Here is a 14788-nt window from a genome sequence, read left to right as displayed (position 1 = left end):
TTTTTGAACTGTTTGAGAAATATCCCAATGTTCATACTTCTTTTTGCATCCAAAATGGAAACCTGGGAGAGAAAACAAGAGATTAATGTACCAGTACCTAAGAAAATAGCAGGTATCATTTCTTAAATTGTTACAGATAATTGTTTGCAGCTGCCACCAAATCACAGGCCAAATGAATACACAGAGTCACTTCTTATCAACAATCATATATTACAGAACTATTTTTTTACCAGGGAAATACACAGCACGACCACAAAAGCCTTTTCCAAGTGAAGAACAAAAACCATAGCAACATTTACAGAAGGAAGGAATCAAGATAAGTTTTATTTCATTACAAAGTAAAAACATTCTTCTTGCTTATTTCATAATGCTGCATCTGCAAGATGTTGCTTGTCAAGTAATACACTATTGCATTTGAAGGCCACATGGGTAGTGAGCACCACACTTCAAGCCCCGCTTATTTCAGAGGGTTTGTAACAAATGTGGATGGGTGTTCTAAGCAGAGGTCAGTATGCACTACTGACTTCATACATGCAAACTAACAGCCACGCTGATCCACAGGAAGGTAAGTTGATCTTGAATCGAAACCTGAGACAGATAATGCTCAAATCCACTTGCTTGCAAACAGAAACCCATAATAATAATAGTCTCCACACGCATTATATGTTAAAGCTGATTTGCTGTACCACCTTAAGTGTACAATTCTGGAGGTTAAGAGACAAAAAAACCCTCCGCAACATTAATTTTTTTCCCTCTAATTAATTTCGGAAAAAATTAATACTTTTTATAGTAGCTTTTGTTCCTTTAACAGCACACAAGCTCAAACCTGAGAAGTTTGCCCTGTTTCAGGGAATCGCATCCTAAAGGTTACAATTTTACCACAGCTATTTTGGCGATAACAGCTACAAAAGTCATGAGATTTACAAGGACAAGAGAACTGCTTCACATTAACAATGCTACCCGACTGCTACAATAAAACAACTTGGTACACACAGATGTTCAAGACTGCTGTTGGACTCATTATGTTTGAGGTTTTGGCAGCTGGAAAGGTGTCTTGACCTCTGTGACAGTACACAAATTAGAAATACATATATAAACGCAATGTTAGCACTGTCACAGAATTGACTTAGTCTGCAGTTAGCAGTAGTGACAGTGATTAATGCGCCATCCCCAACATGCACCCAGGAGACAGCCTCCTCAGCTACTGAAAAGAGTGAACCAAATTCAGGAGTTTTCTGAAATTTTGGAATTTCCTCTCTTCTGAAACCAGTAAAGACTGGCAAACACAGGATATATCTATCAGCATACTGGTTGTAATCAGATGACTGCGAGCCTGAAGCCCTTCAGTTTTAGCATATGCCAAGATAAGAGGACAGATTGTGGTTTATTCTCCTGTTATCTCAGGATTCGAGAGGCCCCCAACAGATCATTAAGGAAAAGCCCCTTAACATAGGACAGGTTCAACCCTCTCTCCTCCTGCAGTATCTAATCTTTTTCAAAAGCTTTACTACAGGGACCTCTCACTGACCTCTCAAACTGCAGCTTCAGTCTCCAATTGCTCTGGTCACTCCTAACTCTGATTTCCCCACTGTAAGCTTTGCCATCTCGAGTTGGCTTTTGGTTTGTTGTTTTTTTTAAAGCATATTCAACCTTCTGTACATACTATTTTCAGGTACAGCAACTGTGACAATAAGACTGGTCATCAGTTGGGTAAGCTTGGCTTCCATGGCACAACTCAGATTCACAGTACAACCTCAGACAAAAGTGGAGAATTTTTCTAACATCTTCCCCTGCAGAAAAACAACAGATGGCTACAGATCCAGCTGCAGCTGCCTTATCAGTACAACATAAAAATGTCATAGCTGTTCTTAAGTACAAGGACCTTACACACACTTCTTGCTCTGTATATGACTGTACTCTATTTTTCCCTCTGATTTCTTGTTCAAGCACACAATCAAAACACATGGCTCAGTTTTTGGTCACTCTCTGCTTGGTGTCCACTTCAAGATTATCAGAAGTGTTTGAAAAAGCTGTCATTACTCAATCACCTTAAAGGTGTTTCTAGGTAGGAGCATGAGGAGGAGAAAAGGGGAACCTGGCAGATACTCCATAACTACAACTCCATGCACAAAAATACAGTATATTCCATCTCACATGCAGTTGCATATTAGATTCATAATCTTGGCCTTAACATCTGTTTGTAATGTCTACTCTTCCTCCCCCACCAAGCTTTCATTTGATTTTGTCCTTGCAGAAAGCTGTCTGCATGACTTCCTAACAACCTGTTACTTTTCACTCTTTAAACATTACCCCAGCTTCTTATAAATTCTGCTCAGCTTACTCCTGTGTTCTATTCAGGCACATTTTCAGCACTGGTGCCCCCACAGCATGTTCCAGATCTCTGTTTGCCACCTAAGGAGATCTTTAAAGTGCTGCCCACCAATAATACCCTTGGACTTCTTGACTCGAAAAGTTACACTGGACTGTAATTAAAGATTGAGAACAGACTTTCCTAGTCCCACTGAATGTGCTTCTCATCACCACAGTATTCAACTCAGCCTATTTCTGAAATCTGCAGCAGGCACAGATCATGCGGGGTAATAACGGCATCAGTTGCACCAGTGTTAACCCGCCACTGAAATATTCACTGCTGTAGATGTATCAAGGGACAGGGAAATTCAGCAAGAGTACCATGGTGAAGTTGTTATGATGGTAAAAGGAAGCACTCCTGAACTCTGACACAAACTTGCAATCAACATGAAAGATCAAGGAGTGTTTTGGGAGACACATAAAGCCTCACATCAATATTGACTTTGTGGTGACTGCAGAAATGCAATAGAAGTTTCTTGCCCTGAGACTGTCAATGAGGAACAAGAACACAACAAAGTGGATGATAGCTTTGTGAAAGCAAAACATTATGTGTATTCTTTGGGTAAGAACAACGGAGTTTCACATGGTGGGATAGAGTTTAAAAATTACAGCAAGCATAGAACAGCCTGGTGGCACAGGCTCAGGGCTGGAGGTTAGGAAGGCTATAAACACCTTCCTGCTTCAGCATCCATTTCACTTACAACACATCCTTGTTGCAGAGTTTAACACTTTGGCCTCTGTTCTCAGAGCCACATACACTGCCTGGAGTGGCTGAGGAAAGGTGAACTTCCACAGCATGGCAGCGTGAACACAGCAGCTTACTACAGGGCCGTTCTGCTCCATGTCATCCTCTGTTGTCACATTCATAGCCTGCTCTTTCCCTTAGGCAGGCAGTGGTACTCATCTCATTGGTTTTTTGCTGTGTTAGTCCTTCGCTGGATTAAGAGGTTGAATAAGCTCTCAAGAAGATGGAATGAGCATCAGAGCCAGCACAGGGAAAATAAGAGAGAGGGAATGGCTACGAGACGGCTGAATAGGCATCCTATTCACCCCTTCCATCTTTCTCTCTGTCACTAGCTCCTTGCACAGTGCTCTGGAATTTGCTGCACCCTTTCCCAAGCCATCAAAACTCACTGAAACACCGGAAAACTACACCAGTAGAAAACAAACAAAACACCCCAACAGCATTCTGCTGAGCTACTTGAATCTGTTTACAGAGGGTCCAGTGTCTGCCAGAGCCAGCGCTCAGACTGGGGGGAGGTGAGGGACAGGAGCAAAGGGGCAGTTCAAACGAGAAAGCAAGACCAGCTCCCTTGGCTGGCAACAAGCTGTTGTGCCCACTCTGCTGCCAGGCCAGGTGAAACCTGGGTGAGCGCATGTTGTGCTACTGTAACACCACTAAAGGATGGGGAAAGTAAATTGGTGCATAAACTTAACTCTATACCCCTTATTTTTCAGAGGCTCAACTTAGATGAAACCATAGGGCAAACTGAGCCTTCAGTCAAGGAAACATGTTAATTAATCTCCTAAGGGTTTGGCGAGGAGTTGTTTACAAAAAGGAAAGCATTTGCTGTAGGAGCTTGACTCACGTCTCCAAAGGGACTTCTGTTATAATGATGATGTTTAGCGCAACTAACCTGAGCTGGGCATCTAAATTCCCTGTGTAAATCACAGGGACATGGAGTATTGTAAGCTCCGACATGAAGTGAGAGCTTTTCCCAAAACTGCTCGGTGGGGCCAGTTTTGTGATTTCATAATCAACAGTGATCTCTGGAGATCACTAAACCCCTACCTCTACCGCAGTCTCTGGGGGAGCGCCCTCAGCACTGGCTAAGGGGTCACTCCTCACCACTTCCACTGAAGCTATGCCACTGCACCAAGGACAGCCTTGCTGAGCCAAAAGAGCAGACACGCCAGCCACACACTTCTGGACATGTGCTGGCTTTTTTCACATTTGGATCTAAGTGACTGACTTGAATTTATGCCCGTGAATTTATCTTGAAAATCTGTTGTTAACATACCACACCAACTAGACCAATTCCACTGTTTAAACTCCAAAGAACAATTTTCACCGCTAGACCACAAAGCACTTTCTAAAGTCAGCTGTGTTTTACACAAAAGGAATAGAGATACTGACACACAAAGTGTCTTGTCCAGCTTCCCCTGGACAAGGGGGAAGCCAGGGCAACGACACAGCCAGGAACAGAACTGCAGCTTCCTCAGCTCCATGCTGACACGCTCTCCACAGGGTCACACAGATGTTGCGTACCCCAGCCTGCCTCAAACTCCTTTCAGCCTCTGTAGGTACAGTGAGCTGAGGATAACCATCACACATTAAAGTAAGCGAGCGGCAGCTGACAGCACTGATGACGGAAATCACAAGCATTGCTTATGCTTCAAATGTCCATACTCCTGCTGAATGACGCCTGTAGTAACGTTAAGCATGTGAGCTGTTGCTTATCTGTGCTTCCGCACTTCCAATAATGCATAGCTCTTGCGGATTATCTCCTTCCCTCCTTGCTAAGCAGCTAGTGCTGCAAAGACCATTAACTCACACTAGAAATGGCTCACCGCTGTCTGACACACTGCTGCGGCATGCTCGGCACAGCTTAGCAACGGAGTCACACATTTTGTCACTGAAGTAGCGTAACTCAGTGCTGCCGTGTGCTATGGAACTGCGTGCGCCCTGCGCCAGGGTGCACAAGCATCAGGCAGTGGAGATGCACTGGACCACCGTATCAGCTCCAGGCAGATACACAAAAACATTAACTTGTAGCTAGGCAGGTTTTTGCTTTCAAGGCACTGAATCCTGGGGAAACCCTTATTTTGCAGGCCTGTAATTTTAACCTCCCAACATCACTCTTAGGATGCTGATTTCCAAGCTACACATGAAAATGTGTGAGTTCTGGAGGGAGCTTGTTTTCTCTGCTACTGGACTAGGGGCCACATTCAGTTTATGAACTGATCATCATTTTTACTGTAATTAGATCTTCACCACACATCAGTCCTGAAAGGGAGAACTTCTAAGGAAACACACAGGGCTGGAGTTGTGTACATACACCTGTCTGCAGCACAGTCCTGAAAGGGGGAGCTTCTAAGGAAACACATGGGGCTGGAGTTGCGTACATCTGTATGCTACACAGGAAGTCCACTCACTACCATCCTGATTTGAAGATGAACACAGCCTGAAAACAGCGCAGAGGTTAATGACTACCTCTGATGATGGCCCCAATTACTCCTTCCCGATGTCAGCGTTTCAGAGTCTGCAATACACATACCTGTTTTAAACCCCTTATTTTAGTCTATGTACAATACGCACACTATCAGTACATTGGTTTCTCACCTCGTCCCTACTGATCTTACTTTGACATCATCTCCAGAGTCCTGCAAGACACCACCAACTTCAAGCTCCTATTTTCTTAGTAAAAACTAATGCATCATTACAAGTCTTAACCCTGTGCCCTCTGTATTTTGTTTACAAGCTAACATGTATGTAGAGACACACCAGTGATTAAATCTACATTTCAACCCTCCAATTACTTCACAGAATGATCACTTGAGACAATTCAATTCAGGCTTAACAAAGAGGCTGTCTATAAACCAGGATCTAAGAACCAGACAAGCTACTTATCAGTTCACTGGGAAGTGCTTGAACCTGAAGGTGGTTGGTATAGACCTTGCCACCAGAACAGAAAGCAGGAACAACCTTCAGACCTTCCTGGGAGGTTATTTTAGTGTTCAGAAAAGCAGGGTAGATGACAAAGTTTTCATCAGCAGGAAAGCAACATTTACAAAAGTTGAAACTTTAAAATTATCTCAATTAAATAATAAATTCTCTTAGCCACTATATTACGCTTTATTTCCAAGCTGTCACACTGGTACTTCCCTTCCTTGATGCCTCCAGGGCATCATGGGTATATACAGCATTAACCCTTGCAATATGATTCTCTTCCCTCTTGCCTGCTTCATGTTTGCACGTAGAACATTTTGTTCAAACAACAGACACAGTGGAAGAGCTGAAAAGTTACAATACACCTATGTTTCCACTGAAGACTCAAGAGCTATCCAACATGAGTAAATACAGATGCCTTCAGCTCCCTCCACTTATTTATATTAACAGGTGATCAAATCACAGCACTTACCAAGTTAAAATAATAAAACACTGTTAGCTCCTTCAACAACAAATCTGTGCCACTAAGAATAAAGAGGTTCCCCCGCTCCTTCAAATCAACACACATTTGCCATATGGATGAAACACGACAGAGAGGAGACAGATGCGAGTCAGAATTCACACCAATTCCCACAGCATGATGTAAAAGAAAGGTTAGACTTTGGTTCTTACCTCCTCTTTAGTCTCTTTAAATGAAGACTTTAAAGACCGACTTCGGAGGTCCTGGGGCTTGGTTTCTTCCTGCTGCCCAAAAAGCTCCTCAATTGTCTTTGTGTCGATCTGATACTGCGGTCTTGCAGCAATCGTCCAGATATTGGTTTTACCACGGACTTGCTCCTCAGGGATGGTTTTCCAGAAAAAACTCCGCATCCGTTTCTTTTTGCCGTGGCTGTCGTGCCCATTTATCAGCTGTGGAGGCAGAGGTACATTTGGCCCAGGCAGTGGAGGAGGAGGTGGTGGTGGTGGTGGCATCCCCGGGGGGAGCGGAGGGGCTGCAGGTGCCCCTGCGAGGGGACATGGCGGAGGGGGCAGCGGTGCTGCAGGCTGAGAAAGCTGAGGTGCTGTTGTCGTATCCTCGTTCATTAATCCCGTTGTGACTGGAATAGCCCCATTTTCTTTATCATTGACCAAGGAGAGACAATTCATAACATGCATTTTATGGCCTCTCCAAAGAGGAGAGTGTTACTTCCTTGGATCGGTTTGAAACATTGAATAGTGAGTGCAGCAGCAACAGATTTCACGCGCTCTCAAACTCTAGTCTGCCAGCATCAGCAACAGAAGAGGGGACTGTACCATCTTCGCAACCTACAACAAAGCACAATGGGAAACTCAGATCAGAGAGACTGGATCTTGTCCCTTGTGCTAAAAGATGCTAAAATGAAGGTATAACAGTTACCAAATGTTTAATCCAGAAGGGAAATCCAGTGAATCAAAGGTCTTTGCCAAAGCAATCGTATGAAATTTAGCCATACTAAGATTTCAGATAGCTTTGGGTACCTAGATTTCAAAAACTCAACTAAAAATAAGACTACCTCTCAGATTACCCACAGTAGATACCAAAACCATCTACTAATCTGTTTATTTCAATTCTGTAAGAGAATATATCTCAAATTATTAAACCAAACATCATTTCACTCCTAATTTTACACACACTGATTACACACAGTTAGAAAATATACGTATTAACTAGGCTACTGGATTAACTGGATCAAACAGACCCTGTTTGAATCTGTTTAATTCATGGCTTAAATCCAAGCTGCATCAAAATAATGAACGATAAATATATTGATGATTTAACAATCCAGCCCAATGTACTGCTTTTTTTGCCTTTGTATTTTTCACACAGCTGTCAGTAAGAGAAAACCAGTGAGCAGTCCCTAAACTCTCCATGTTCACTGAGAATAAACTTCCAGTATCTGCATTTTACCATTGTTGGTCTGGTTACATTAACTCCTAAAATGCAGTAAGAGAAGAAAGACCACAGTTTAAGCTGCCCCTTATAACTTACTTCAGCATCTAGGTTAACACAGCCAGTTCAGTAAGTGGAAGAGAGAGAAAGGACAGAGGAGCTGACAGAACAGTAACCTACGCTAAAAGCTTTCCTATTTAGGAGGGCTTTTAGATCTACATTACCTCATGAAGCAGCTTAACAGGAATCAAAACAGTTTTGAGAAATGTTTATTATACTGTCACCTCCTAAATGAAGATGCTGTTGTTGACAGTAAACCTTCAAGTAAGAGGATGAGTTCAGCAAACCCCACAGTTTTGGTAAGACCAATCTATTAGAACAGGTATACTTTTTAAGTCTCTGAGAAAACAAATCAAGGTGTTTCAAACATAGATCAGTGAAGAATCCCACAGTTATATGGAAATTTGTAAGTTATCTCAAAAAAAAAGAAAGGGAATTCACTAATAAAGATCAAAGGTGGCACACAACAAATTTTGATAAAGACCGGCAGCCCCTCAGCAAAAACCAGTTGCAGGAAAGCTCGACAGAAAAAGCTGAAGTAATGCACTGGCACAAGAGCAGTATCAAATCAGAAATTTGGCAGTGATTTAGTTAGTTGTCTGTCTCTTCAGCAGGGTTCACAGAGCTAATAGCAACCAAGATCAATTTAACATTGTACAATAGTAATGAAAAGCCTTCACTGTTTTTGCCAGAGATCCATCATTGGGGTGTACTCAAACAGACCCAAGTCACAGAAACAAGCCTCAGGGCAAATTCTCTCTGGGTCTGCAAGGACTCAGCCACTCACAGCTTCACTGAAGTCAATGGAAACCGACCAAAATGATCCACTGTTACCTTTTCTTCTCAAAAGCTTGCATAGGTAGCAACAAACTCCTTTTTCATGCTTCAGATTTTCTAACATCATACCCTACATTACCAAAGTATTCACAAGAACAGAAAACATACATAAAAACCTGTATGAGGTTTAAGTCATGGGAATGATGGAAAATATTTTAATGGCAGGATGAGAAGGGGAAGAGCTACAAAGAACGTGGATTGGGACAGAGAGTTTCCAATTTAAGTCAGCATTAATACCCAGCTGCTATTACAGAGCTCTCTATGTTCATGCCTCTCCTCCCAGGTTCATGATCATAGAAGCAGAGAGGCATAAAAAAAGCAGGTGCAAGGTGGTGGAAAGACATTAACCACTCAAAGCAATTAAGTGTTGCATTAATTTAAAGAAATTCAACTAGGAAAAAAAGATTTCCCTCCCTACCACTTATTTAAAAATGAAAAATGCATTAGCTGGTTTTCCACCATCACAAAGCAGCATTCAACAGTTATTATTTTCCCACTTTGGTTCCCACAGATTTCAAGAAAGAAGGAAAATAAGAGACAGACAGAGGACCGACCATGCCCCCAGGGCAATGTGCAAGAACCTCATTTTGAAACTTCCAATAAATTTAGATGCTTTAAGAAAAATGGGATCAAATCCTAGTGGAACAACGTTCCAGACGATGAATCATCAGAGTCCCAGTGCTAACACACAAGAGTGGAAAACGACTGATCTCAGTCCTGAGCGCTTCCGAGTTAGACGAGGGACACTCCTAGCGAAAGGAGTGGAGAACGCAAGGGGAAGAAAACATCCCAGCCTAAGATGCAAAGATAGAAACATAGATAGATAGAACAGGAAAAACTGTTTTCAAGCCAACGAGCCCTGTACTGCTTTGGATGAGGTAACTGTCACTCAGAACCAGGAAAGGGGAAGAATCAGCATTTGGAAGGCAGGCATGAAAGGAAAGGCACTGCATAAAGGCTGAGCATTCAGCTTTGTTGTCGGACAGGTAAGCACGATGCAGGTGACAGAGATCACCGGCTTGTAAGAGGATGGTGGGCTGCAGTTACCAGGAGACCGGTCAAAGTTCCCTGCTCCTGTAGCCTGCTGGAGGAGCAGCTCCAAGATGTTCCCAGCGCCCCCGCCATTACCGTGGGTGGGAGAGGAGAGAAGCTGGCAGCCGGGACAGGCACTGGGCCGCTTGCTGGTATCAGCAGGTGCCTCCAAAGAAGGAAATACAGCAAGAGGAGGTAGGGAGCAATGCAGCCGTTCCAACTATAGATTAACGAGACACGGCGGGAATGGGATGCGTAATAAAAGCCAAGGAAAATTTTAACTCCTAAGGAGCCTCTCCACACTTTTCAAAGGATTAAAGAGGGAGAAAAGAACAAACGCTTAAGATGTCTCAATTGCACTTCACTATTGCATGTTTATCATCCAAAACAGCCAAAGAAGTGCAAGAGCCATAAAGTAACATCTTCACTGCACGTTTTAATTGCGTCCATATTTGGCATGAAAGAAATACCTTATTTCTTTGTCTCATTCATTGTCTTAGCCAACCTAATCATACTTGGAAATGCATTTCAAAGTTTGAGGGTGGGGACAACTTTCTCCCCTGGTAAGATGACGAACGCTCTAAAATAATTTGTTTCTTGCAAAAATGGTTGTTGCCACCCAGACGGACATACATTATATTTGCATACCCAAATGAGCAGGTGAAACGCGCAATGCGTTGCGCTGAAGGGCATTTCATAATTCATACTGCAAGATATTACTGCCTTTCACTCACACCTTATGTTCCCTGCTGCCCACGTTTCTGCACCAGGCACCCTCCAAATTCTCATGAGAACAACGCCGATTTTGACACTAAAGCCCGACCACAGCATTTGGATACCTGGGTCTGAACAGCAGCCATACAGAAAAGGTAAACTCCAGCTAAAGGAATTGCTGCCACCACCTCCCTCACCTTGCCAAAACATGTGGGTTACAAAGAACACACAACTCGCGCTATCGCTGCAACTCAGTGCTTAACCACTCAATTCATCCAATAAAATCCCTCATGCGGCACGAGCTCCCAGGCTGGGAAGGGAACCCCAGGCAGGTTTACCACAGGAGCCACATGGGCAGAGGACCCCGGGCCACCCCGGCACCGTGCGAGTTTGGTCAGTGGGCTGGGTTCCAGCCGTTTCCCCTTCCCTGCCGCAGGAAAGGAAAGGGGTCGCCAGGGCACAGCCCTCACCTTACCGTCCTGTTCTCAATCCGGAGCGGACGCGTGGCCAGGGTGCTCACGGAAGTCGGGCAGCGCGCCCAGGTGCCCGAGGAGACCCTTACTTCGTAGCACCCTTCAAGCGCCGCCGCGGCGGCGGGCAGCTCGGCCGGACCCGAGGTACAACCGCTGCCGTCTCACCTCAGGATCCCGCCCGCCGTCGGATCCCAGGCACCCGCCAAGCGCCCCGCCCCAGCGGACGGGCCCCGCCCCGCCCGCAGGGGGCGCCATGGGGCGCGCTGTTCCGCGGCGTGAGCTGCCCGCGCCCCCTTCGCGGGAGGCTGCGGGGCAGTGGTGAGGGTCGCGCTCACGGAGGCAGCGGCGGCCTCACCAGACCGAGCCTGGGCTCCCCGCCGCGGACGGACACGCCCGCTGTGCGAGCGGAGCGGCGGCGGCTCCCTCCCGTTGACAGGGGCGGCTGGCGAGGCGCCGGGGGACACCGGACCCCGCGGTCTGGGTGCGGGAACGCGTTTCCCAGGAGCGCGCTCCGCCGCCTCGGGACGGTGCAGAAAGACCCGCGCAGGTGACGGGGACCCCGCCGCGCTCCCTGACCGCGCCCCCCAGACCCCCCCACACCGGCAGCGCGGAGCCCCAGCGCGGCCAGGAGGAGACCCGCGCGCAGCCCACCGCCCCCATCCCCGATCTCCTCCGCGCCCCTCCCGCCACTGCCGCTCACCTCCGCGCCCGCGGGAGCACGCGGTGCCGCGCGTAGCAGGGCCCGGTGCCGCCGCCGCCGCCTCCTCCTCCTCCCATCGCGCCGCGGCCGCGCCGCCGGGGCTGGCGGGGGCGGGGCAGCGCGCAGGCGCGGGCGCTGCAGGTGACAGCGGCGGTGGCACCCGGGAGCGCCCCGCGGGACAGCGGCGGCCCGCGCTCCTCCGCACCGGCACCGCCGAACCGGGACCTCTGCGGGGCGCCGGGGGTGTGCGTGGCGGCCGCGGGGGACTTGGGCTGAGCACGCTGCGGGTAAGGTGGGTGAGAGCTATGTACGTGTATACATACATCACATACGTGTATACATGCTATCACCGAAATCAATGACAGCAGTTGCTTCTGGAGGAATAGAACAGTGGTATCAACCGCGCTACCAGTTAGAAGGAGAGGGTTCCCTTCCGTGGCTGAAGCCTTTCATCCTCTGCCTTCACCCCCAAGGCAAACACCCCGTTTTCCATCCCCTTCCCGCCCCAGGCACTGCCCACTGGCTCAGCGCCGCAGGTGGCAAGCCAGGTGCACCAGCAGGCTGTGGGAGCCCCATACATCAGCAGCAAGCTCAAAGGTCATGTCCAATGAAGACAGCGTGAGAGAACTTAAGTCAGATGTAAGAGGTCATCACACCCTGGGTTATATGGCACCAGGATTGTGGCACTGAAAGCCGAAGTGCCATCCACAGATGATCCAGCAAACAAATACGTAGTTCTAAAATATTTTTTGCAGGGAGATTGAGCCACATTTCAAAAATAAAACCATTTCTCCAGAAGAGTGAATGCAAAGGACTTCGTTGAAGTAAGCAAGCAGTCACAGCTGCAAGGAACACACAGAGCCCACACACCCCAACACTGCTTCTTACAAGTGGCCAATTCCAAGGCAGAATCAGAAATGCTTCCTTTCCTGAGGAAGAAGGGAGAAAGAAAAGCCTCACCTCCAGCCTTGCACAATCACCAACCAGAGCTGCTGAGCTGAGCACGAGAGAGAAAATAACACCTTGGCATGTCCAGGGCTGGGAGGGCAGGTGCAGAAGGACAAACATGTGCCTCACCTGGTGTGGAGTGCCTAACCTGGGCTGCTGCTGCCTCTGCCTGGGGGTCAGGTGGCTGGACCAGGGGAAGAGCAGGAGGGCAGGAAGCCTCCTCTGGTCCCTGTGTCCCTGAGGTGACACCATTCCAGCTTACAGTTCTGCAGCCAGAGATGGGACCTGCTGGTCTGGCAAGACAGCCCGCTTGACTCACTCGATCTAAAAGGAAAAAAATGCATTAGAGCAAAGACACATTTACAAAGTGCGATGTCAGAACCTGGTCATTTAAGCTCCAAATTCACTGAGCGAACAGCTCAGCTGCAGTGAATGGCAGCTCCGGTCACACCACACCACACATCCTCACTTGGCACGGCTAGCGGCAGCTGGGGAGGGCACCCTCAGCACAGAGCCAGCGTGGACATTCCTCGAGAGTGTCGGGTCACCCCTGAGGTCACCCTCGAGGAAGCGCGCTCGCTGCCCCTTGGACTGTGGCTGCTTGTGTTGGAACCAAAGAGGTTTGTTTTCATTGCTGCCAGTCATGAGCACAAATGTTCGCTCCAAAAGACGGAAAGAGCAAGCCAAACAGGAGACTTGCATAATGACATTGTATTTAAAAACCTCAAAACCGAACAGGGCAGCAGAGGAACCGGGAGCCAGCCCGGATATGAAGTTAAGAGTTTAACTTTCCCTCACCCTGTGGGTTGTTTTTTTTTCAGCAGAACTTTTCAGAAACACAGTGTTAAATTAATTTTATGCTTTTATCCGATTCCTCCCTCTACCCCCAAAAAATGTGAACACTCAGCAGGCAAAGATTTTGCCCACATGGCTAAAATTAATCCAAGTTACAAACAACTGAAAACAGGTCTTTACAGTAGGAATTATTAAGCAACTTTAATAATAGGTAGATCCAGCAGCCCCACCTATAACAAGCAACAAATGCACCTCCCTAGAACAGATAGCATTTACATGAGTTGGTATGCTACAGAAACATATCCTATCGTTAGTATTTTAAGGTTTCTAGTTAATTAAATGCTTGGGACAGTTTCAAGATTATTACTTTTTTAATGCATTTTCCTATGAGAGAAGGAAAAAAAAAGTTTTTTTGTAAACACTTTAGGTTGAACATGGTTTTAATGACTGAACAGATCTAATATGAACAAAGCAACTTATACCACCTGAACAAAAGGTGTTGTCATCTTCGTTACAAGCCCTCATCTCCACAGTGTTCGGACAAAGGCAGGAGAGAAAGTTAATTGTGGCACTCCAGCCACATTACAACCAATTTGGTTTCAAAATCTGGTTTCAAAATTAAGCATTGTGGTAGTTAACCTCTCAAAACACAACCCTGAAATTAATTACCACTATCACACAAAACTAGCATGATGCATACACGTATGTAAGAAAGGCAAATCAAGACTGAACAGGCAACACCAGGTTTTAGCATTATTTAACTCAAGTGCTTGAATTCACAGCCTTCAGTAGCCTTTAAAAGGCAGCAAGATGTGTAATTATTTAATTAGCCCAGTAGGACATACCATTTGTTAAGTACCATTTACTGGGAACACACTGCAGATAGCTGAACTGTTCCAGACTGAACCAATGGGTTTATGCTGGCATGAACAGTAGTAACAGGGCAAACCCAAACTAAAGATTTGTTTCAGGTTACTCTGTTCTGTATCTGATCTCTGCACTTAATTAAGAAATGTTATCATCCAACCACACCGGTACCCATCTAAGTTCTACCAACCAGTGATGCAAGGGTACTCTGCAAAGATGATCTCTTTTTCTGCTTCTTCCGGAATACCACATATTTCCATTCTTCTAATAGCTATTACCTTTAAAACGCATTCTTATGAAGAGATGAGATGGACTGTATTTGCTGAGAAAATTTTTTTTACCTACAGCGATTATAAAAAGTTGAGCACACATTTTGCTGCGTACTTACCAGAAGTACACTACCAACAGTGGGC

General features: G+C 46.1%; 1 protein-coding gene across 3 annotated transcripts in view; it reads right to left on the bottom strand.

The window, feature by feature from the left end:
• FHDC1 (FH2 domain containing 1) overlaps nucleotides 1-11864 on the bottom strand; it is a 36535-nt gene extending 24671 nt beyond the window's left edge. The window contains exons 1-3 of one of the 3 annotated variants that reach the window (XM_057419111.1): nucleotides 11766-11864; nucleotides 6713-7345; nucleotides 1-62 (exon numbers count right to left, since the gene is read on the bottom strand). In XM_057419111.1, the coding sequence (XP_057275094.1) occupies nucleotides 1-62; nucleotides 6713-7195 (545 nt within the window). In that variant the 5' untranslated portion in view covers nucleotides 7196-7345; nucleotides 11766-11864. Of the gene's footprint in view, nucleotides 63-6712; nucleotides 7346-11062; nucleotides 11234-11765 lie in introns of those variants that run through there. The other 2 variants (XM_057419110.1, XM_057419112.1) reach the window with 2 other exon arrangements.
• Between the last annotated feature and the right edge of the window lie 2924 nt (nucleotides 11865-14788).

The sequence above is a fragment of the Pezoporus wallicus genome, unplaced genomic scaffold, assembly GCF_028554395.1.
Source record: "Pezoporus wallicus isolate ANWC-B61680 ecotype Strahan unplaced genomic scaffold, APGP_CSIRO_Pwel_v1 contig_2384, whole genome shotgun sequence".
Classification (NCBI taxonomy): Eukaryota; Metazoa; Chordata; class Aves; order Psittaciformes; family Psittacidae; genus Pezoporus; species Pezoporus wallicus.
The sequence above is the reverse complement of the archived record's forward strand: the minus strand, read 5'-3'. Positions and strand labels throughout refer to the sequence as shown.